The following is a 25,810-nucleotide window of genomic DNA, read 5'->3' as shown; positions in this document are numbered from 1 at the left end:
TGACAGACCGGCTCTGATACTTGGATGAGGACCAGCAAACATATTGACAACTGAGTCTTGTGCAGTAACAGCCATCTATCCCAGCTCCTTGTTTATATGCTGAGACCGAACTGAGTCACCACAGAGTCAGTGAGGTTTTTATGCTTATTTTTCCTTTAAAAAACAACTTAAAATGAATTGGATTAATAAGACAATTATCCTAAAAAAATATAAAAATCATGTGACATCTCAGCATCCCATGAAGTAACAATATCTGTATTCAATCTACGTGTATATCTTTTAAGGTTTTATATCAGGTTTTATTCATCATTCATTTGGTTAAATAAAGGTTACATAATGACAATAAATAAATGACTGTTACTGCAGCCCAGCCTTGACAGCGAACCTTCCATGGTTTTTAAAACCTGCATTTATTAGATTCCACCTTATCTCTGATATTTAAGGTCATGTTGTGACTGCATGGTCACCATGCCTGCTTAACTGTTAACAGTTAAATGTCACAGCTTGCCTCCACTCTGAGCCTGCATGTTACACCTGTATATACCAAGGGAAGGGCATGTTCTTTTCTTTCTATATTCCATGGAACAGGCAAATAGACATATCATGTTTCATGGATTTTAGTGCAATCATTCTGCGAGCACTTATCCCATACTGAAAGGATTGTCACTTATCTTTTGGGACTAATATTTGCAATATGTTTTGTGGCACCAAAAAGCCACATCCTTACCACAGATTTAACTCAGTTCTTTTATTGTTTTCACCCATTGACTTCTTGTAAAGAAATGAATTCATTGGTCTAAAATGCTTGTACAGAACTCAATGTTACAATCCTTCTTCCTTCCTTTGAAAAACAAAACATTATTTTAGAAACCAGTCCTGTTTGGAGGCTGGAGATGATTTTATATAAAAACTTAAAGCAGAAACAAGCTCTTCTTTTGCTCAATCCTTTGTTGGTTATATTTCTTTTTACTGGTTTTGCGTTACATTCAGTGGATCCAATCGTTCAATTATGCCACACTGTTTTAGTGTTACTAAAAAATAAGTCCGAAACTTAAGCCACTAAAAAAAAAAAAAAAAACAATCAGGGAAAAAGAACTAAGGTTGCAGACAGCAGGTCCGATGTTCTCTAATTTAGGCTGACCAGTAATTGAGTAGCCTGTAAACTGGGCTTAATGGTTAACGTCCCCCCCTCCCAGTTGGCAAAACGTCTGTTTCTCATGCAACGGTGCCAGACTCTGGTGGTGTGAGAACCTTACACTTTATCTCCTACTGAGGACCACCTGTCTCTCATTACTGGACACAGGATCTCCTTATCCACAGCCTTATGCAAGAGCTGCTCATATGAGATCTGTCTGGCTTCACTGAGGCCAAAAGCCAGCTCTGATGTCTCATTATTAACAATTCAAATTAGCCTGTAAAACAGAACACACGCTCAGGCTCATTCTCATTCCTTACTCTTGCATTAAAGAGGCATTGTCGGACACTAATAGTTTGAGGGTGACAGCAGCTTTAGGGCTGAGAGGGATGTCAAAGCCCGATGCTGTTGCTCAACACAAGGTTTTGCTGAATTATTTGAAAGCAAAGGATTCCCACTAGATTATTATGAATATTTAGGTTTCACTGACTGAAGTTTGCTTTCGTCAAAAAAAGGATGTGGAACTTATGTGTTAATTAGATTTAGCGGAGGAGAGGAAACTAGATAATCACCAGCTGTTAAGAGATGCTTAATGAATTGAAAGGCGCTGTAGACCTGTTCCCTGCACCCAGTAAAGCTCCTCCCTGCAGGATGGAGAAGCATATGTCTGTGGCACTGGCACAGGATCAAAGCGGGAGACAAGCCACCTCAGCTGGTGACAGCCCTTTTACTCATAACAGCCTGAATTATCCCTGCATGGAGCACCGAGATGCCTGAATCGGCAGAAACAAGTCAGAAATACAATTTAAGTATTTAAAATATATATTTTTTTTTACAGTTGAGCTCTAACTCAACACAAGGTAAAAAAAAAACTCATGCTGTCACACTTATGCTTTATTAAGCAGTATTCCTGGTTTGTGTTCGTAGGACGCTCAATATATGCTTTGGTAATTTCATACATTTCCTGTGCAGATTAGATAATTGAAAATCACTTCTTCAGCTGGTGACAAAAAGCTGAAGTGAAGGTAATCCAAAATATAAACAGCACAGACGTTGTAATGATCCATCTTTGTCAACCTTGACATTTAATAGGTCAGTGATTGTGTATTACTGGGGACATCAGGATAACACTGGATCAGTACAAATAGGACAGCATGTAATATTTTGTGTTATAATCAGCTTATCTAGCGGGAGCCCAAGTGTGTAGACAAATATGCAGTCTGATTTATAGAGAATTAATTTGAGCAGTGCAGGTTTGTGAGGTTCTTTCCTTTTATGAGCTCAAAAGAAGGTTAAAAAGAGAAGTAAGAGTGGAGATACAGATATTCAAGTCAGCTGTTCGTTTCGAAAACCTGTTTGATCCTGGTTTAGTTAAATTCAAACTACAAAATACTACAGACTACAAAAATTCCATCAGTTTGATTATTTGGTGCAGTTTTTTTATTCGATTATATTAATCATCTCATTGTTTTCTGTTTATTCCAAGTCAAACTGTTCAGTAGAATTACCTTCCTAATCCTAAGTACTGTAAGATCATAGGTGAAATAGTTTTCATTAGACACATTTTCCAGGTTCAAACACGGGCATCTTCATTTGCTTTACAATTCTGGAAGTAATTTACTTGCAGATAAATTAATTTCTTTTGATGGGAAAAATGAAGACGCTTTGGTTGAATTGCTGCTGAAAAACATGCATGATGATTGAGATTAAACAAGGCAAAATCAATCTGCTAATACCAATTTTAGTTCTATACTATTTTCATATAAAAAATATTGTATGTCATATTTTGGTATTTTATCTGCTTTGCTGTGTTTTGAAATGGCCTAGTCAAAGTCTGGATTTTAATCCTAAAGATGCTAGACTAAAGCAGGTTCTTTAAGGTTAAATCCAATCACAGTGTCTGGATTAAAACAGGTCAACACATTATCCTTCACAGTAGCAGAAAAAGACTGGTGTCAAGGTTGGTTGTGGTTTGGAGGACCCAAATGCAGAGGCAGAGGTGAATACTTGTAGTTTTAATGAAAAAATGGTTAACAAATGCAGTCCAAAAATCCAACTAAAAAGTAACAGACCAGAACCATGGAGACATCAAGGGAAACACGTAGAAGGAGCCAGGGAGAGACGAGGTGAGACGACTACAGCGAAGACAGGACCGGCAACAACGAGGAACCAACAAAGAGTGAGAGCAGAGGGAGAGCATCAATAGCTGACAAAGGCAGGGCTAACGAGCTGACAAGGAGCAGGTGTGAGAGGAGACAACGAGGGAGCCAAGGGGAAAGAAACACACACACACACACAAGAGGGCAACAGAGGACAACATGAGAACTAACAAATCTAGAAATTACAACAAAATAGGAATTAAACCAATAAAAACTAGAAAACAAGGAGCAAAGTAAAGCATGACATAACCAAAACCATGGCAACTGGTTCCCAATTATCACAAAAAGATTCATGCCAAAACCAGCACCGGTGTTTTTACATGGGGTGGAAAGTTAACCTTTAAAAACCTTTTTTCTTTTTAATAAATTAATTTCAGAAGTTCTGTTTTCATTTGCTTGAGTTATCCTCATCTGATGTTCATATTTGTTTGAACATAGATAGATAGATAGATAGATAGATAGATAGATAGATATAGAAAAAAATAGAAATAGATTGATTTGTTTTTTTCTATCCCTGCCTCCCAGGTTTCTCCGTGTCCTCTCAGCGTTCTTTTTCATTTCACCTCATATCCATTCAACATGTGCTCGCCAAAGTCCAGCTGCAGCTTCAGTCCTTTAATTCTCAGCCTGTTTGTCAGATACAAATAAAAATCTTACGCAGGTGTTAAATGTACCTTTCATCAATACATTTATTAAATATCTGTATAAAAATCGATATTTTCACGGTATGATGTCATTTTAGAAAACGAGATATCTTTTACAGTAAATAGCTTAAGCAGAACAAACATGATTAAAAACAAATACAATAGGAAACATTAATCTATATGAAGCTTATCCATGTAATGTGTTTCTTTAAGTGGACTGACTTAGTGAATACACATTGATAACATTTTGACTCAGTGAATATGATTGTTTTATGCTGAGTTAGCATTTTAAACTGGCTCTAGCATTTTAGCCTAATAATTAGTATTGTTCACATACAGATATGGCGTATTACCTAGTATATACAGATATTTTACGTAGCCCTGATAATTCTAATATCATTCATGCCCCATGAAAGACGGATACTGAAAGATAATAAAGCCGATACAGAGAAATTTTCTAACATATCTGTACTTCCTCTGCTGCTTAATTAGTCCCCCGTTAGCTTAATTAAATCCTCCGTCTTTAATAGCCTCTCGACTGAAAATGTATTTTCTGTCAGTAACCTAATAGCGCTCTGTAGGGGTGTAACACCACAACAATCACAATGTTCTCAACATTTGCCTCAAATTAGTTAGAAATGTCCAAAAATATTTTTCTTCTTTTGTTTTATGATGATTACAATCGGATTTAGGGCTTTAAAAATCCTATAATTGAAGTAATTGTAAACCAATTTAGTAATTTAATTATCCTTACCTAGAATATACAGCATCCAAAACATTTCATTTGCTGAAAGTACGACCCACTTTAAAGCACTAGTTGAGCAAAAACTGTCCAGAAATTGATTTTGTATTTAAGAAAAAGTACTTGGTCTATCCGAACCCCCTAAAGGTAGATTTTCTGAGCAATTAAGTGTTTTTGTATTTTCAAATGGTTTTAACGGTTTCTATGGTGTAATGATTAGTACTCTGAACTTTAAAACCAGTAATCTGACTTCAAGTCTCAGTAGAACCTAGCTGCTGTCTTTATTTTTTGGGAGTGGTGGCCTAGTGGTTAGGGCACTGCGTTTGGATCCCAGAGGTTCCCACTCCCACAGACTGCCACTCTGGGTCCCTGAGCAAGACCCTTAACCCCACACTCCTCCTGGACACCACACAATGGCAGCCCACTGCTCCAGAAAGCAGAGGTGGAAAAAGTACTAAAATATCATACTCAAGTAAAAGTACCAATACTTGGATGAAATATTACTCAAGTACAAGTAAAATTGCCCATCAGAAAAATTACTCAAGTAAAAGTAATACAGGTGCTGGTCATAAAATTAGAATATCATGAAAAAGTAGATTGATTTCAGTAATTCCATTTAAAAAGTGAAACTTGTATATTATATTCATACATTACATACAAACTCATATATTTCAGATGTTTATTTTGTTTAATTTTGATGATTACAAATGACAACAAATGAAAATCTCAAATTCATCATATCAGAAAATTAGAATATTGTGAAAAGGTTCAAAATTGATGGCCCCTGGTGCCACACTCTAATCAGCTAATTAACTCAAACCACCTGCAAAAGCCTTTAAATGGTCTTTCAGTCTAGTTCTATAGGCTACACAATCATGGGGAAGACTGCTGACTTGACAGTTGTCCAAAAGACGACCATCGACACCTTGCACAAGGAGGGCAAGACACAAAAGGTCATCGCTGAAGAGGCTGGCTGTTCACAGAGCTCAGTGTCCAAGCACATTAATAGAGAGGCGAAGGGAAGGAAAAGATGTGGTCGAAAAAAGTGTACAAGCAAGAGAGATAACCGCACCCTGGAGAGGATTGTGAAACAAAACCCCTTCAAAAATGTGGGGGAGATTCACAAAGAGTGGACTGCAGCTGGAGTGAGTGCTTCAAGAACCACCACACACAGACGTATGAAAGACATGGGTTTCTGCTGTCGCATTCCTTGTGTCAAGCCACTCTTGAACCACAGACAGCGTCAGAAGCGTCTAAAGAGAAACAGGACTGGACTGCTGGTGAGTGGTCCAAAGTCATGTTCTCTGATGAAAGTAAATTTTGCATTTCCTTTGGAAATCAAGGTCCCAGAGTCTGGAGGAAAAGAAGAGAGGCACTTCATCCACGTTGCTTGAAGTCCAGTGTAAAGTTTCCTCAGACAGTGATGGTTTGGGGTGCCATGTCATCTGCTGGTGTTGGTCCATTGTGTTTTCTGAGGTCCAGGGTCAACGCAGCCACATACCAGGAAGTTTTAGAGCACTTCATGCTTCCTGCAGCTGACCAACTTTTTGGAGATGCAGATTTCATTTTCCAACAGGACTTGGCACCTGCACACAGTGCCAAAGCTACCAGTACCTGGTTGAAGGACCATGGTATCCCTGTTCTTAATTGGCCAGCAAACTCTCCTGACCTTAACCCCATAGAAAATCTATGGGGTATTGTGAAGAAGAAGATGCAATACACCAGACCCAACAATTCAGAAGAGCTAAAAGCCACTATTAGAGCAACCTGGGCTATCATAACACCTGAGCAGTGCCACAGACTGATCGACTCCATGCCACGCCGCATTGCTGCAGTAATACAGGCCAAAGGAGGCCCAACTAAATACTGAGTGCTGTACATGCTCATACTTTTCATGTTCATACTTTTCAGTTGGCCAACATTTCTATAAATCCTTTGTTTTTATTGGTCTTCAGTAATATTCAAATTTTCTGATATGATGAATTTGAGATTTTCATTTGTTGTCATTTGTAATCATCAAAATTAAACAAAATAAACATCTGAAATATATGAGTTTGTATGTAATGTATGAATATAATATACAAGTTTCACTTTTTAAATGGAATTACTGAAATCAATCTACTTTTTCATGATATTCTAATTTTATGACCAGCACCTGTAAGTAGCTAATTTAAAATGTATTTTAAGTAAAAGTTACTTAGTTACATTTAAAAAAAAAATGTTGCCAACCTCGCCAAGATAGTGCTGCGGGAAACACTGACTTAAACGAAATACATAGTTTTTTTTTTTGGCGGAGCCGCGGGTTGCCGACCCCTGTGCTAGACAAAATTAGCAATGCAACGAAACAGGTTGTTTTGCTAATTGGCTATTAGTCATGAAAACTTTGTTAGTAGTACCAATGCACTAAATACTTACCAAAACATGCTTCCGCAAATTAGGTGTTGAGTTATTGAATGCTGCCAGTTCAGTCACCTTTGGCAGACACATCTGGCATTGCATGATGATACTGTTGGCCCTCTTGAATTTAAATGAAAAGCAGTCTTTCAAATGTGGCCAAGGATTTTCGTCGTTTTGGGCAGCAGAATTCAATGTTTCAGCTAGCATTTCTAGTGAAACATTCTCTGAACCATCGTTGCTCTCCTGATCCACCTCCATCTTGTTCCCAATCTTCTACAGAAAGACTTGGCGCCTGGTAGCCTAGATCTACATGCTGATCACGTCACTCACTGTAGTGCTTCCGGGCCCCATTTTTTGTCTTCCTTTCGGTTTTCCAAAGTTTTTTTTTTCACTCAGTAACGGATGGGATTTGTAATGTAACGAAATACAATACTTCACTTAAAAAGTAATCAAGTGAAATTTAAATTAACGATTTTAAAAACTACTTGAAAAATACACAAAAAACCTACTCAATACAGTAACTTGAGTAAATGTGTTTCGTTACTTTCCACCTCTGCCAGAAAGGCATGGTTCAAATGCAGAGAGTTAATCTTGTTGCTTTGTACTTATGACAATGTATGACAATAAAGTTGAATTCTATTCTAAAAAAGAAAATGCATTTGAAATGTGCAGTAAGGTGTTTTTCTGTTTATTAAAGTTTGTACATTTAACAAGCATATATTTTTAGATGAATATATTTGTTAAATAATTAAATAATGTCCAGAAAAATCAGCTACTTAAATAATTAATCCTTAGCTGCAGATGATTGTTGACTAAAAATTAAGAGAAAAACAACAGAAGCATTTAGAAAAACAAAATCACTCTTTTCTGGTTTCACAGAATCTAATAATGAGTGATGTCTGAGAAAGGCTTTTAGGAGATAAAATATGCAAAGGACGTTATTTGTTGAGTCTGTGTTCTGATTTTGTTCTCTATGCAGAAATTACTACACTTAAAATACCCTATTTTTTTCCCTCTTAAATTTTTAAAGCATTTGATGCAGAATAAGCTGGAGGATTGGCCAGACTTTATTGTACAAGCTCTTTACTGGCATTGTTAATAACAAATTCCATAATCTGAAGCTTTGGGTTGTAGGCTTAGGCCAACTATCTTTTTTTAATCCAAAATTGTATATTTTCCAGTTGATTTCAAGTCCAGCTCTGACAATTTGGTCTATTTAAACTTTTGCATTTCCTTGGACCCATTTGGAAAGAAATTAATTCCAATGGTATTGAAAGCAAAGAATGTTTAGTAAAAAGAAAGTTTGAAGAAAATCCATTTCTAATGTAGAAACTAGAAAAAGATTTTAGGAGTAATTTAGGTGTGTGCCAAAAACCTTTCCCATTTTTTTTTTTTCATTTATTCTTTGATTTTTTGTTTTATTTGTTGATTTATTATTGGGAGACAGCTTTCTATTAATTCTTTCTATAAATTTCACCTTCTACGCTTCCGCATAGTATGTGCATGGACCAATAGAAATGGGTTTGCTGTCATTTAAGCAGAACAGAGGTGTAGAGTGTGATACCTGTACATTATGTTGTGAAAAAAAAATGCAGTTTGTAAAATTCAGTCTTTCCCTATGAAATCTGAAAAAAATAAAAAAAATAAAAAAATGTTTTTCTTAAATTCAATCTAAAAACATTTTAAAAGTAAAATCTGGAAATAAAAAACTTAACTGCATTTGCTTCACATTTCTTTGTTGAAAAATTCTTTGCTTTCAATGATATTGGAACAGATTCTCCTCCATGCCCCCTCATAAATTTATGAGGGGGCATTTATGTTGATAATAATGATATGATAATAATCTTTATTTGTCATTGATACTACTCTTTAAATGATATATGACCTCTGTTTTTAACCCCTCTTTTGGTGAGTGGGATCCCACTCTACAGCACCTGGGTAGCATTTGTGGCTAAAGCCTAAGTTGTGTTGGGTTGTCTTGCTGGTCTGTGGGGACTTTATACTTGATGTGTCCATACTCCAAAAACACAGTGCGGCAGTTCTCAACATGACCAATGGAAATGCAATAAAAAGAGAAAAAACTGTTTATGTCACACTTACAAAATGGCCGTGCACAGTAATGTAAACAGTCATAAAGAATAATTTGCAGGTTTTTGGCAGCTAAATAAAAGTTAATACAGGGCTAGAGAGTAGAAGCTGGTATGTTTACCCATTACACACAGAAAGGCATGGGGATAAGGAATATAACCTGTCTGTAAAGCCCATATAAGCACAATAATCCCACTATGCTTTACTATATAAAAGCTGATGGCTTTACATACTGCAAGTGTTTTAGTCTTGATTTACTCTACAAGTAAAGTTTGACCAATAAGCTAATATAGAAAGTATACCAGTAATTTGTTTTTGCCATTTAAAGTATTAGAGGAGTCTCAGCTGACTCCTTTCGATGTGGAGGAGAAGTGACTGTACTCGGAAACTGTCCTGAAACAGAATTGAGTAACAAGGGGAGTTTTTCCTCTCCACTGTCGCTACAAGCATGCTTGGTGTGAGGGATTGCCTTCGAGTCAATGAGTCGATGCGATCAGCTGGTTTTCCTTGAATAGAAAACTTTCAACCAGTCTGACTGTATGATCTGGTTGAATTGTCTGCAAAGTAGATAAACTAAATTGAATTGAACAAAAGAAGTGGTTTTTATTTGAATCAACCCAATTTTAATGAGGCTTGTGCACGGTCTGCACCAAGTTACAAAAATGTGCCCTTAGAGGCAGGCATCAGTTATATAGGTAAGTATAAACCTTGCTTAAACGCTGTTGATCAGGAATCCAGATTGTAGGATTCAAAGCAATACAGATTTACTTTAGGTCCAGGATTACTGCACTTGTCCACATCCCCCCAAACATTTAATTCCTGTGTGTATCTCTGTGTTATTTCTATGAAGCTAGGCAGGACATACTGAAGTCTCCCTTAGCATAAAGTGTTTGCAGTTGATGCAATGCTCCCCTCCTACTCCCTACACCTGTTTCATAGTGAGCTGTGCTGCATGCTCTATGTGTTGCTCCAGAGGCTTATCCAGAGAACAGTCAAAATAAAAGAAGATGCATATTTATGATAGCTGTCTTGTGTTACAAGCTGTTTACTGCTCTTGTCGTGAGAGAGGAAGGTTACCATGTGAACTGAAACACAGTCTGTGGAAGGCTTGCCAGCAAATCCAGCTGGGGATGAGTAAGCCTCTGTGTCTGAGTGGGCAACACCGTTGGGCTTCATGCATTTGCTCAGCTGCAGCGGTAATCATCATGTTCGCAGTGGCCCTTAAGTCAGCGAAATGTCTTCAGCTATGCATGAATATAAAAGCTGTTTATTCTCTGTGATAAGGTTTTCTCTGTGTAACACAGGAGCGTCAGACCCAGCTTTATCACTGGTTATTCAATAAATATCACAGCATCACAACTATTTTTAACATACAGGTATGGCATGGATGGATGGGTCTTTGTATGAATCCATTCAGGTCCCGGTCTCAGCTGACATCTTTGTGTTTATCAAGTGAGATTTCCATATTTACAATCTTTCCTCTTCGTTCTTCAGTGCATCCCTCATAATTGAAATAAACTTTGCATGGCTAGAATCCCTCAGTTCATTATACAGTAGATGCTGATGTATCTTCTTTGCACAGCAGATGCTGCATCACTGTGTTTCAACTAATACATTTATAATAGAGCTTTGATGTAGTCATGTGACTGCATGGTAAATTCTCTTAATATTTAGCAAGTATTTTTTTTAGCCTAGCTGATCCATGTGCATTAACTGTCACTGTTTTCTGAATTTCCCTTCTGTCCTTTGGATGATTGGGTCTGTAGTATTGTGGTTGCTGAACATGGAGGAGTTTCATTTTCCTCTATGAATATGTTAATCACCATTTAGTTTGCAGTTCGTTGTGCTTAGATGCACATGCACAGAGTGGCAATTATTTAATACCTCCAGACAGCTGATGTGTACAGTATTAGCACAGAGCCGGATTCAGTGTCTGCGCACACAGCACAGACCTTAGCTGCACTGATTATATAACTTACTCTGCCATTTCCGACGATTTGAACTCACAAGTGCTTACAACGGCAGGGTAGATTAGTGTCTGTCTGGGCCAGCAGTATTTGCAGCAAGGGTATATGCCAATGTGGTCTAGGTGTTTTAATTAAAGGAAGGCCTTCTTAAAAAACAACAACCAAAAAAACTCTCTAATTCCTCCAGCCTCCTTTTGTAAAAAGAAAGATACACAGAAATGGTCTTTAGGGCATATCTTCAATTAGAGGAAACAATTTGTGGAGCAATCATTTTTAATAAATTGAGGAGTGCGAAGAGAAAGAGGCAATATCATGTCTTAACTTTTCTGCCCGTTTCATGAGAGTGTAAACAATTATCCTTGATATCAAGTAGATTATTTAAATCCTCAGTCGTGCCACCTAATGTAGCTGGTGTCTTTAAGATGCCTATTTGATGAGCAGATTTTATAGTTTAGATGTTTGTGAGATTCTTGAGGATAATTCTTCTTTACTTCAGTTGTACACTGTTACTTGAGGGCTGAACAAGCAATTGCTTTTAAAATATTCTATCTTTTATGAATCACAATTTGCGACATTGAAAAGACAAGTCACTAATAATAAGACTAAGACAACAGATTATTCACTCCAGCCATATAGAGGGTGGTAATAAACTCAAAGTAGGCTTTCTGCCACAGAGAAAGGAAAGAGAGAGCTGCAGCCAGCATGCAGATCCAGACTAAAAGCTCAAGTAGAAATACTTTTCTACGCAGCATTAAGTCCTGCAACAATGGACTCTGAACAAAAAAGCATTCAATGCCATGAAAGCAAAAAACAAAACAAAAAAACACATCCTAGCTGCACTTAAGCAAGCTTTTAAAGACATCGATAATCAAATCAATTAAAAAACTGTTCAGTTTCTTGTTTTAAGTGGATCTTTTGCTTGAGGTCCATGCAGAAGAAATGCTAAAGAAAATCACCAATGGGTGGGCAATATGGACTCAAAACCTTTTGAAGATAATTTGTAGCATTGAAATTAAAAGTCACAATGACAAACTCTTCATTGCTTCTTTGCAGTCTTTCTTAGGTATCTGTGTGAATGTGACTGCATGGTAAATCAATTATAGCCCTACAGTCACAAGTGCTGCTCTAGTTAAATATTCCCATTTAAAAAAAAGCCTCTAGATACCAGTTATAATAAGACATATCTTTTTATCACTAAACTGTACACTGTAACAGCATTTAATCATATTATTTAACTAATTTTAGTGCTTCAATGAAAAAACTGTGAAGAGTAAAAATAAACAATCTGACTATTCAGATACTGTTTAGAGCTTTTAAACATAATTAACCCTTATTTTTTATTTAGATAATAAACCTACATTATAATGTCAAGACAGTAATCACAATAATAATAAATGATATGATAAATGCTCATCAAATATAATTTCTGCTAGGGTGACTGTTTTACTTGTATTTGTACACCATTTTTTACTAGTGACTTTGCTTGTCTTTGGATACTTTTTTCTCTACTGTGCTTTCAGTTAAGTGTACCAAAGTCCATACTGTGCAGGAGCTGTGAAATGTCAACCATCTGGGAGAGGTCCAGTGACTCACCCCTGCCTGTTTGTGAGGCACTGCATTCATATTTTCTAAATACATATCTTTTAATTTTTTTCCCCTCTAACCCATAGGCGGGCTTATTACAGCATCCATAAATACCCAACATCCACAGTCAATGCAATAAGCAGTGAGACAGTGGGAGAGGGAAAGAGCATAATGAGGTTACTCGTGCTCATTAGAGATTATACGCACAGCTTTCCCAACTCGAAAAGATCAAAAGGCTGATCACTAAGAGTAGGATGGGGAAAGACTCTGGTGTAAATTAGTCACTGCAGAAATAATAGCAACCCATCAGAAATTCATCCTATCAGGATGCTGCAGTGCTGTAAAAACACAGAGAATCCATCAGAAGCATTTAAAAGTAAAACTAAATAGACCTTCAAGGACTGGTGGGTTTTCTGAGGAACTGTCCGTGGTGCTGAACACAAAGACAGCTGTGTTTACAGCTCAGGCTCCTCTTAGATATGAAATACATGCTTGCAATAGCATGTCAGCAAAGGGTTCTCTATTTTTATTTAATTAAAGAAAGCAAACAGATGTTTTTTTTCCATTAAATAACATTTTTTTCTATTCTAAATATTTTAGTATTTAGCAGAGTTGATTTTTCTCAAATCTGTGGAGACTATTCGAACAAAAAATAGTCTCATATAATTTATGATTCAAAAACAAATATGTGGCCTGGTTTCTTGTTTTTTGGTATTAAATGAAAATTATTATTAAGAGGAAACATGCAATTATGAAAGATCAAATCAATTCCTAAGGACCAGAATCAGGCGATACCCTGGCAGAATTAATCGTTTTGAATTTTCTGATGTGATGATTTTATTGACTGGCATGTGCTAATATAATTTCTTATATGTTGAGAGGACATGTGACTCCCACTGACATTTCACAGCACCTTACAGATGAGGGCGTGGGGCGTGAGTGCTCTGTGATGAGTGTGCAAAGATTCTATGATGGTCACAGACTCTAACAGAAGAAATCCGATGTGCAGTTGAATGAAAACACACACAGGTGCCTTAATTTTGTTTCTCTTCAGCAGAAAGTAACAAATGCTAAATCATTTATTTACATTTTTTTGTTTTGTTTTATAGTTTTAAATGTTTTATAATTGAAATGTAGGCCTGTTGTGAAATATAGATAAAGCTATGTTAGTTTTCTTTGTTATTTGTATGAATCAGAAAAACAAACTCATACCTTTTCCGGAGTTTAAAAACAGAGTAACGAATGATAATTGTAACATACAGACCTTACCACTAGACAGGAAAATTGTAATAAAAAAAATATGTTTCTTTTTGTTTTTTTCATCATAAATGTACATTTCTCAGAAATAAAGCAAAAACTTTTATTTAAATTTTTATTTCTGTCAAATAGCGGTTTGGAAAGGTGGCCATTGCGCTTGTGGTTCAAGGCAGTGGATAGGGATTTGTGCTTTGAATCCAGAGGTTCTGAGTTAGAGCCCCACTCCTGCAGACTGCCACTCTTGCTCCCGGAGCAAAGACCCTTAACCCCACACTGCTCCCCGGCGCTGCACAATGGCAGCCCACTGCTCCCCAAAGGGGATGACTAAAATGCAGAGAATTAATTTAATTGATCTGTACTTTTGACAGCGTAATGACAATAAAAGCTGAAAATAAATAATAGTTGTGTTAAGGTCCTCTATTAATTTGAGAATTCAATCAATTTGGTTCCACAATCTTGTTAAGTGTCATCAGAGTTCTTTTTTTGATATTTATTTCCTTATATGTGTCAACAAAAACCTGAATACTTAAACCTACTCTGCGACACACAGGGCTGAAACAGACACAACTTTCTTCAACTATCCGGCTTATCCGTCAATATTACTACAATGTTAAAGAAATCCTGATTCACGGTCCTGCAATGAGTTTCAATATTCAGTAAATGTGTGTAAAATGTTTTGAGACACTGTCCTCCATCCTGAATTCTCATAATGCTTTGAATGTTCAAAACAATGAGCAAGGGTGCCAGTGTGGGGAAAATTAATTTAGAGCATTTAATTGACTAGTTACTTCTTTAAAAACGTAACTAGGTTAGTAACTCACTAACTCAGTCCAACTGAGTTAGTAAATCAGGTTTTGCACACTCAAAGGAACTAGTTATGAGTCGCAGTTACTTTTCATGACTTAAAATGTTGAAGAATTTAGAAAATGTTTCTGGAATATAGTTACGAAATATGGTATAATATGTTTGATAAAAACTCATGAATTAAATAGTTTGGTAAATGGATTTTGGTGTTTATGGTTGCAAAATAGGTTTATATGTAGATGTGATTATGTTTTACCTTTGTCATAAAACAACAAAAAGCACAAGTAGTATCCTATATCTTTGCACATTGAAGCCCTTCGACTGGCTTTATATTTGGTATGAAGTTGGAATTTTAACTGAAATGAAATATACATTGTAATAGAATTAAAGAGAGAATCAAGTCAGCTATGTACAGCTGATGTGCACGTAATGCACAGTTTGTTTGGTTATATAATCATTACTCCTACAGTGTCAGATTTACAAACATTATTTATCAAATGAAAGCATAATCAGATGCTCTGGAAATAAATAGTCAGCTATTTTATTTGAAAAAGGTTACTGTACATGCAGCAGGTTTTGCGTACTAATGATTTAGCAGATGACTACATAATTCACAATTTTATTTCAACACTAACTGATGACAGCATTAGTAGCTATGAATAATGCACCAAGCCAAAACTAAATCCAAAATAATGCAGTCTACTCCCCAAGGATTCAATTCAATTCAGTTTATTTATATAGCGCCAAATTCACAACACATGTCATCTCAAGGCACTTTACAGTTCAACCAGATCATCCAGTCAAATTGATACAAAGTTTTCTATCTAAGGAAAACCAGTTGATTGCATTGACTCATTGACTCAAATACAATCCCCCACACTAAGCATGCTTGTAGCGACAGTGGAGAGGAAAAACTCCCTTTTAACAGGAAGAAACCTCCAGCAGAACCAGGCTCAGTGTGAGCGGCCATCTGCCGAGGCCGACTGGGGTTCAAGGAGACAGAAGCAGAGATACAAAAAGCAGCTGTAAAAGGCGGCCCCGTCCAGGAAACACACAGCCAGGCAGACGAGCTCCAAGGCAGCTCCCATGCCAGAGGACGAAGAGAGCACATCCACTCAGTCACGGTCAGAGAAACAGGACCACACTGGAAAACAGGCCGATCTCCAACATCTATTAACAAGGGTGTTGATAGAAGCAGCACAGCTGATGTTTTTTTCCAGGATGACGTCACAGCCAAACAGGAACAGACGAGGCAAAGCTACTCTGAGAAAAAGCAGAGAGAGCAGAAGGTTAGAGATTGAACTAACAGATTCTGCAGAATAGGAGAACAGAGAGAGAATGAAGCAGAATGATGAAATGGGGGTCCCTATGTCCTCCAAAAGTCTAAGCCTATAGCAGCATAACTATAGAGATAGCTCAGGATAACCTGAGCCACCCTAACTATAAGCTTTATCAAAAATGAAAGTTTTAAGCCTAGCCTTAAAAGTAGACAGGGTGTCTGCCTCACGGACTAAAACTGGTAGTTGGTTCCACAGGAGAGGAGCCTGATAACTAAAAGATCTGCCTCCCATTCTACTTTTAGAAATTCTAGGAACCACTAGTAAACCTGCAGATTGAGAGCGAAGTGCTCTGTTAGGAACATAAGGAACAATCAGATCTATGATATAAGATGGAGCTTGGCCATTTAAGGCTTTATATGTGAGAAGGAGGATTTTAAATTCTATTCTTGATTTAACAGGAAGCCAATGAAGAGAAGCCAGGATAGGCGAGATATGATCTCTCTTTTTAATTTTCATTAGAACTCTGGCTGCAGCATTTTGGATCAGCTGAAGGCTTTTAACTACAGTTTGTGGACTTCCTGATAGTAAAGAATTACAATAGTCCAGCCTTGAAGTAACAAATGCATGGACTAGTTTCTCAGCATCACCCCTGGACAGGATATTTCTAATTTTTGCAATGTTCCTCAGATGAAAGAAGGAAATTCTAGAAACCTCTTTGATATGGGATTTAAATGACAGGTCCTGATCAAAAATAACACCAAGATTTTTTACTTTATTATCTGAAATCAGTTTAATCCCATCCAAATGAAGTGACTGGCTAATCAGTTTCTTTTTCAGAGACTCTGGTCCAAAGACTATAACTTCTGTTTTGTCTGCATTCAGAAGCAGAAAATTAAGAGTCATCCAGGTTTTTATGTCTTCAAGACATGCCTGTAATCTATGTAATGGGTTAGCTTCATCTGGATTTATAGACAGATATAGCTGGGTATCATCAGCATAACAGTGGAAATTAATCCCATGCTGTCTAATAATTCTACCAATTGGGAGCATGTATAAAGTAAAGAGAATTGGTCCTAGCACTGATCCCTGTGGTACTCCACAGGTAACCTTTGAGCGTGTTGAAGATCTATCATTAACATGAACAAACTGAATTCGATCAGATAGATAAGATTTAAACCAGTCTAGTGCTGTTCCTTTAATTCCAACAAAATATTCAAGTCTTTCTAAAAGAATATTATGGTCAACTGTATCAAATGCAGCACTAAGATCCAACAGGACGAGCACAGATACAAGTCCATTATCTGAGGCCATGAGAATATCATTAGTGACTTTCACCAGAGCTGTTTCAGTGCTATGATGAGCTCTAAAGCCAGACTGAAACTCTTCAAAAAGTTCATTATGGTGGAAGTGATCGCAAACTTGTTTGGCAACTACTTTCTCAAGAATTTTGGATAAGAAAGGAAGATTGGATATAGGTCTATAATTGACCAAGTCATCTGGGTCAAGAGACGATTTCTTAAGCAGAGGTTTAATTACAGCAACCTTAAAAGCTTTAGGTACATATCCCTGTAACAGAGATAGATTAATCACATCTAAAATGGAGGAGGAGATCAAAGGGAATACCTCCTTAAATAACCTGGTTGGAACTGGATCTAACATACAAGTTGAAGGCTTAGATGAAGACAATAATTTTGCTAATTCAGAGAGTTCAACTGGATCAAAGCAGTCTAAACCCGGTTCAGATTCCATGACTACCTCAGGTACAATCGCGGATAGAGGAGTGCTTATGATCTTATTTTTAATAAGATCAATCTTATTTATAAAGAATCCCATAAAATCATTGCTGCTAAGAGCAGGTGGAATGGACGGTTCAACAGAGCTATGGCTCTGGGTGAGTTTGGCAACTGTATTAAAAAGAAATCTAGGATTATTCTTATTCTCCTCTATTAATGAGGAGAAGTATGCTGCTCTTGCTTTACAAAGGGTCCTCTTATACAACTGTAAACCATTTTTCCAGACTAGGAAGGACTCTCGCAGGCCTGTGGAGCGATATTTTCTCTCCAGTTTCCTAGCATTTTGCTTCAAAGTACGCAGCTCTGCATTAAACCAAGGAGCAAGCTTTCTATTTTTAACGGTTTTCATTTTCAAAGGAGCTGCGTTGTCTAAGGCAATACGCAGAGAACTAGCAACCCCCTCAACAAAATCATCAACCTGTGAAGGGGAATAAGCTAAGCTTTTGCACTCTGCAGCACTGCTCAGTGACACAGAGCAGAGAGAAAGTGAAGCGGATTCTTTAAAATTTATAACTGCACTATCTGATAAAGATCTACTAAAATTGAACCTTCTTTTGGGGGAGGAGAACTCTGTTAAAGTAATCCTGAAGGTTATTAGAAAGTGGTCAGAGAGGACAGGGTTGTGAGGAAATACTGTTATTTCTTCACATTCTATGCCGTATGTCAGCACAAGATCCAAAGTATGAAGATGAGAATGCGTGGGACTATTCACATTTTGAACAAAGCCAATAGTGTCTAAGATAGCATTAAAGGCTGCTCTTAAGCTATCGCCTTCAATGTCAGCATGGATGTTAAAATCTCCCACTATGATGACCCTGTCAGTATTTAATACCAAATCAGAAAGGAACTCTGAAAACTCATCTAAAAATTCAGAGTAAGGACCTGGTGGACGATACAAAGTTACAAAAAGAAGAGGTTTTCTTGCCTTGAAATTTGGATCAGGGAAATTAAGGGTTAAATGTTCAAAAGAGTTGTAGGAATTAATTGTTTTGGGAGTAATCAGAAAGTCAGACTCGAAGATTGTTGCTACTCCTCCTCCTCGCCCAGAACTTCTGGGGATGTGAAAATTTAAATAGCTTGAAGGAGTTGCCTCATTTATGCTCACATAATCCTCTTGCTGCAGCCAGGTTTCTGTAAGGCAAAACAAGTCAATGTGATTATCACAAATCAAGTCATTAACTAGTAGACTTTTAGAGGAAAGCGATCTTATGTTAAACAGACCGCATTTAATTGTTTTAACTTTTTCCCCAATTGGAGTTATTTTGATTTTAATTAGATTATCATGATTTACTCCTTTGGGAATCTTTGCTAATTTATTAGATTTTGGTCGTGGGCAAGACACTGTCTGGATGGAGTAAAGAGTGGGTAACAGTAGAGAAGCTGCAGAGATGTGTGTTAAACTACAACTCTGCTTCCTGGTCTGCACCCTGGGTGGTCAGGGTTTTGGAGGACTAATAAATGTGGCCAGATTCCTAGAAAGAAGAGCTGCACCATCCAAAGTGGGATGGATGCCGTCTCTCCGAATCAGACCAGGCTTTCCCCAAAAGGATTGCCAATTATTAATGTAGCCCACGTTGTTTTCAGGGCACCACCTAGACAACCAGCGGTTGAATGACGACATGCGGCTAAACATGTCATCACTGTGTATGTGGTTTTTACTGAGATGAAAAACGACCTAACTTGCTGTTTTCACTGTTATTCTAGTACTGACAACATTAGTTTGTATGAATGATATTAATGGGCTTAAAGTCTGTTGGAAAATGATAATTTTATTTAATTCTATGAATCCTTTGCAACAGCAGTGATCAAGGTAAACATTTTCTTATTTGTAATTTAAATATTTTTCTCTTCATGTTGTTTGGGGTAGAGAAAAAGTTTATATTTTTTTGCAATACATGCAGGATTTTCTATCTTATCATGGCAAATTATGGCCTGTAATTTACATTTTGAACCACTGCTTAACAGCAGTTCTAATGGAAGTGTCAAAATTGAACACCTCTGTTTGCATGATTAAACAACATTAAACAAACTATGACAATGCGAAGGATTAAACAGGAACAAAGTTCAGCAGTTATTGCAAAAGGGGAACAAGACACAATAAGGTTGATCAAAAATGGCAACTAAAAACCTTGAGCAATATTAACATTTATAAACATTAGCAAAGGTATGACTGGATAACCCCCTTTATGTGCTTTTGGGGAGCATAAATACACAAACTTAAGCAGGCTTTGAAACAATACAAGGAAATGAAACAAAAGTAATATCAAAAGCATGATCATAATACAGGATTAAAACCAAACAAAGCTGCACCTAAAAGGCAAGATTATTAAAAATCCAGAGGAAAAATATATTGGAAAACATCACAAGGCCTTTTAACCATGACTGAAAAACACAGACCCTAATAATAAAGGGAGAGAAGTATAGATTTCTCAGGATGCACCTCTCATGCATACATTTGCATTAGTGCCACAGAGGCACAAATACTGGCAACAGCCTAAGGGGATGGTCCTTTGCATCTGTCTTCATCTGCTGTGCTGTAAACGCCTCTTCACTCATACAAGAACTCATTACTCACAATGGCAGCCATTTGAATCTTTTATCAGAGAGATTTTTAATTGAACATTGGCAAATGTGCTCCAAACAAATGGGCCTCAGCAAGCCTGCAAGTGGAGTGTTTGCCTGTGTCCATGTGCATGACAGTGCATGAAGCTCTGTCTGCACAAATGTGTGTGGAATATTCATCAGCGCTTTAACTGAATGGTAACAAAAAACCTACATATTAAATATCAGCCCACATGGGAGAGGGCAAGCAAGCTGTCTGTGGAGGCTCTGAGTGATTCACACACAGGAATCTGTTTAAAGGCAGAACATTAGCTTACAGCCTGTTGTGCTGATGGTGTCTTCTCTTAAAGAGGTGAGAAAGTTTCTTAAATGTTGTTTTTTTTGGGGGGGGGAGTTCTCAATAAAAACAGTAAAGGACATGTAAGAAACTATTTGTACTCTAAGTAGAACTTTCTCCATTGGTCAGATGGAACTATGATGAGCATTTTGGTTAAAAAACAAAAACAGGACACATGGGTTGGGTCTAAAACAAAAAAGGATGAAGAAGTTAAAGTTTTAATTCTCACTGGGAAGTATCCTGTTTGATCGCTCATCCTGTTTCCCTTCTTGGGGAAAAAAACAGATGAAATGTCAACAGGAAGTCTTTGAAGAAGCAGAACAATGTTTATGTGAGTCTGGTGGACTGCAGGCTACGGAAAAACAGTAGCCCGGGTTTAGCAGGTAGTGGTTCCCCTAAAAAAACTTGTTCTGGCCTCCTTCTATGGCCCATGCACTTACGATTAAATCAACTTCTTAAAAAAATCTGTCACAGAAACCATAGCTAGTTACAGTAGTCCTTTTTTTATTTACCTATTTAACTGTTTTCCTTTACTATTTTACTCTAACAACACTTCAGCTCCAGCTGTATTGCAGTAAGGTCAGTTTTCAGCTGCTCTGGAACCTGCGGCTTTTTGGCCATATCCCTCACTTCGTCTATTAAACAGTGAACTTCTGCACTTTTTTTTCCGTTTATGTCCCTCAATGAAGAAACACTGGCGCTTAGAAATGCCTGTCTTTCATCAAGATGAGTATGGTTGAAGGAAATATGGCCAAATAAACTAAGCAATGGGTCACCATATGTGCATGTCAGGGCCCAGAATTGAATCCTGTAGAACATCTAAGGTACTGACTATAGGGATCAAAGGATAAATCAGGATGCAGTGCAAAAAAATAGAGATTTAACTTGTTGTTTGGTCCAACCTTGCAAAACATAGAAGCGAACTAAATGCTGTCCTGATTACAAACCACATTTTTAGGATGAACCAAAATTATAGATGCATATATTCTAAATTACAATTCTGTGTGCTATTATGCTTCATCAATAAAAGAATAATTTGTCTGTGAAACATCTTCTGGATATTTACCAATGGTATGGATTGAACCTTAACACAAACACAGACACTGTACAGTTAGGCTGTAAGTCCCTCTATATTTAAATATCCCATCACTTAACTGCCTCTGCTTGGATGCATCAAGGTTATATCCAGGGTGATGCACTTGTGGATTATGAAACCAGCAAATATAAGACAAAGAAAAAAACTATTCTTCCATTTAAATTGATTCCAATATCCTGCATTCAAAGTCTAGCCAAGCGGTGCACAATCCTGTGTTCCCACATGCACCATGTATTATTTGCTGTGGGCTTCTGGTTGCTCCAGTGGTGCCTATTTTCGACTTACTCAGGGTCATGTGGCCTTCTGCTGCTAGAGTATGTGCAATAGTGTGCGTTGCTCGCACACACTGACACAGATACAATCCTGTTTAATATTGCTTTCTAATCTTGGAACACTCAACCTCTTCCCTTAAAGTCCATGCTAAATGCATACAGTTTCCTGTTATGTAACACTTTTAAAACTTTCACACTATGGTAAAGTATTCTGAAGACTAACTAAAAAAAAAATACAATTAATGTTTTTTTTTTATGATTTGCAATAACATAGACGATGCATACAAATCTGCAAAAAAAAACTTATAATTTATGAAGAACTTTAATCCGAAAAGAAAATCCAATCCATGCTCTCTGATGTGGATGTCCAATTTCTTCCTGTTCTGATTCTTTTAGGGCATTTTTTATAAGCAGGTAGAGGCTGAGCAAGCCACCCTCTGGAGGGATATCTGCAGACTTAATATTTTTTCTTTTTGAAATTTACGGAAGAGAAAACTTATCTTGTAAATTAACTTTGCTGTTTTTATGTATTTGAAAACCTTGAAGAATTATTTTGACTTTAGAGTTATAGTCACAATGAGTCTGCTTATGCATGGGAAAGGTTGAAACCATCTCATTCCCAGGATGAAAAACATTTTGAATGATGTTTAACAGGCTGTTTCAGAGGCTAAACCAAGAATTTAAAATGACCTTTGGAGTCATCCTGCGCCAGAAAACCTGTTTACATGTGCAGCACAAACATAAAGCAGTTTTCACAGCAGTTACACATCTAGAGTGCAATCATACCAAGGCTAATTTTTTTAAGCATTTGTCAAAAATACAGAAAATGTGGTAAAAATAATGTTTAGCAACCACAAAATATTTTCATGTGTGGGATAAAAAAAAAAGTCAGAAATTTGAGCTTTAAGGCTTGTTTTAAGACCAACTACAATTGAATCATCTATCCCATTATTAAATTTATTTTAAAAAATTCTTTAAAAAATATTAGACACTCTAAAATTGTATGTAGCTTTGTTTTTATTCAGCTGCTTTTGATTGCAATTAAATATAAGCTTTTAATAAAAAGGATATGTAACAGCAGAATGAATTGATTGTAACCCACTTTTACTATTTTAGAATTTGTAGACATTTATTTTTAATATAGACGGGGCTTTGTTTTTACTTCCTTTTCATGTTTAAATATCTACAGATGGAGTCAAACAGAGAGATTTTAGCTTTAAAGATAAACATTGTGACCTATGAGAGAACTGTCTGTTTACTATATTTTGCAGAAAACTTGCAGAAACCTCTGATCCACATGCAAATATATTCAGACACTAGTACAGATGTGTAATACAAACCCTAAATACTAAAATCTTGTGCAATTGCTGCCTATTTTTGTTCAGATTTGCCTGAAACCTTTTTTTTCCTGCTAAACTGTAGCGTTTTTACTCTTCTTTTTTTCTTCTCCTCAGGAGACTGAGATCAGCACCAGAAGGAAGGAGTGTGAAGCACTTGAAGCAGAGGTGAAGAAAAAGAATCAAACATGTCAGACTTTGGTAAGTGCTCCAAAAATATACCCTGGCCGCTGAACGAAAGGATGATGGTTGAAATTGATTTCCACCCGAGAGCTTTGGCCACTATTTTCACAGCCAAACATCCCTGGAGAGAGAGGGCTGAGAGAATGGGTGACAAAGATAGCTTAGCTGTCAGAAGATAGTGGAATAATAGAAATGACCAAGAAAAACATCATAGCTATAAAATCTAGGCAAATGTATATAAATATAACTGATACATTTTATTATTCACGTCTGTTGACATACAACCTGTGCAAGCAAAAACTCATTCTGTCACTTATTGTTCCTTTTTGTATACGCAACAAATCAATAAGCTCTGCACACTGTCATCTTGCAATATCCAGAGGAACATCGTAATATCTGTTTTTATTCAACTGTAAAAGGTCAGATGTTACTCTGCTTCTTGATTTTTATTTGGTCTTTGTGAAGGACGTTTCTTACTGTGCCCCAGAAATGTCAGTCTTGCAGCTGGAGAGGCCTTTTTCTCAGTACAAAAGCTTAAAAGAACATACATGTAGAGAAAAAAAAACAGGGGGTGGGGGGGGGGACTGTAAAGATGATAAAAAAGAAATGGCTGAGCAGCTACCATTTGTTGTTTTCTGCTATATGGGGCGCTAGCTGTGACAAAGCAACAGCTGTTTGAATAGAAATATGTTAATTAACTGCATGAGCCAGATCCAAGAAAATGCTAAGTGGGGTTTTGGGCCTTAGGGTTGTTATTTGAAACCGAGAATGATTGCAGGTATACTGAAGCTGTAATGTTCCAGGGGAAAGTCATCCTGATCTACAAGCCTGGAATTGAAGGATTTTTCTCTTTCTCTTTTTTTCCTTTTAGTCACTTGTATTGAAAAAACACTTAATGCATCTAAAGAAAACCTTATTTTACATCACTGAGGATTTATTACTTATTCATATGTTTATTTATTTGTTATTTTTAGGGGCTGCACAGTGATACAGTGGGTAAGATTGTTTCCATGCAGCAAGAAGGTTCTGGATTAGATTCCTGCTACTGGATATTTCTGCACAGAGTTTGCATGTAGTCCCTATGTGTGCGTGGGTTCTTTCTGGGTACTCTGGCTTTCTCCTAAAATCCAAAATTATTGTCAGTATTCAAGTTTGTGTGAACCCAATTATGACTGATTGACATCTCTTAATTGGTTTTGGGTCTGAGCGGTGTGCATGGTTGTTTGTCTCTCTATTGCCTACTGCACATTGGCAACCTGTTCAGCGTGTACCCCACCTCTCCCCCATAGACTGCCTGAGATAGGCACCGGCCCCACCGCTACCCTGATGGAATAAGCTGGAGAAGATGGATGGATGTTATATTTAAAGAAACTTTCAAATGCTATTTAAGAACAGGAATGTTTTTTCCATCCATCCATCTTCTCCCATTTCATCCACCAGGGTCACGGTGCCTCTCCAGCAGTCTGTGGGCGAAAGGAAGGATATACCATGGACCGATAGGCAGTCCATCGCAGGGATGGTTTTTCCTTGGTGTAAATTTTAATGACAATTAGATATAATTGGTAACAAAAAAATAAATTTGGACTCAGGTTTAAGCTCTCAAAAACATATAACGACCTATTAGAGTATTTTTTATCAACTCCCCGTTACAGAGGCATGAGCCAGTTTCTGGTTCATTTGCAGGCCAAAACAACCTTAACGACTCCCCATTACAAAGGGGTAGACCTGTTTGCTGTTCAGTTTTCATGTTTTCTAAGCAATAACAAGGCTTTTGTTAGGCTACTCTATAAAGCCTGGAACTCAATGCTACTCTAGACATTTTTAAATGAGAAAGTTTTTTGGATGGGAAGCAAAACATCTTCAAACTTGGAAAACAAAGTCCAGTGGTTTGTTTTTAACTTTTTTATTTGGTAAGGAACACATATAATGCATTTCTAAGTGAATTCAGACATGATATCATGTCATTCCGTACAATCAGAATCAGGGTACGACCTTTAGAAACACGGGTCACCTTAAAGGAACTAAAAGATTGTATCAAATCTGAACTATCCTGATGATTTGACCAAAGGATATAACATAGCTATTGAGAGGCACAGTATTTCTTGGCAATTAAGGAAAATAAGAAAGAATAGAAAAAATTAGTTAACGAGAGTAGAAATATTTCCATATCTTT

At 37.0% G+C, this 25,810-nt stretch overlaps 1 protein-coding gene across 4 annotated transcripts in view; it reads left to right on the top strand.

Moving 5' to 3' along the window:
* The window catches only part of rimbp2 (RIMS binding protein 2), a 177,179-nt gene that overhangs the window by 66,609 nt on the left and 84,760 nt on the right, over positions 1-25,810 (top strand). For all 4 annotated transcript variants that reach the window (XM_038296240.1, XM_038296211.1, XM_038296232.1 and 1 more), the window contains one exon: positions 23,572-23,655. In XM_038296240.1, coding sequence (XP_038152168.1) covers positions 23,572-23,655 — 84 coding nt within the window. The remainder of the gene's footprint in view (positions 1-23,571; positions 23,656-25,810) is intronic.

The sequence above is a fragment of the Cyprinodon tularosa genome, unplaced genomic scaffold, assembly GCF_016077235.1.
Source record: "Cyprinodon tularosa strain WSP-4 unplaced genomic scaffold, ASM1607723v1 ctg11, whole genome shotgun sequence".
Taxonomy (NCBI): Eukaryota; Metazoa; Chordata; class Actinopteri; order Cyprinodontiformes; family Cyprinodontidae; genus Cyprinodon; species Cyprinodon tularosa.
The sequence above is the reverse complement of the archived record's forward strand: the minus strand, read 5'-3'. Positions and strand labels throughout refer to the sequence as shown.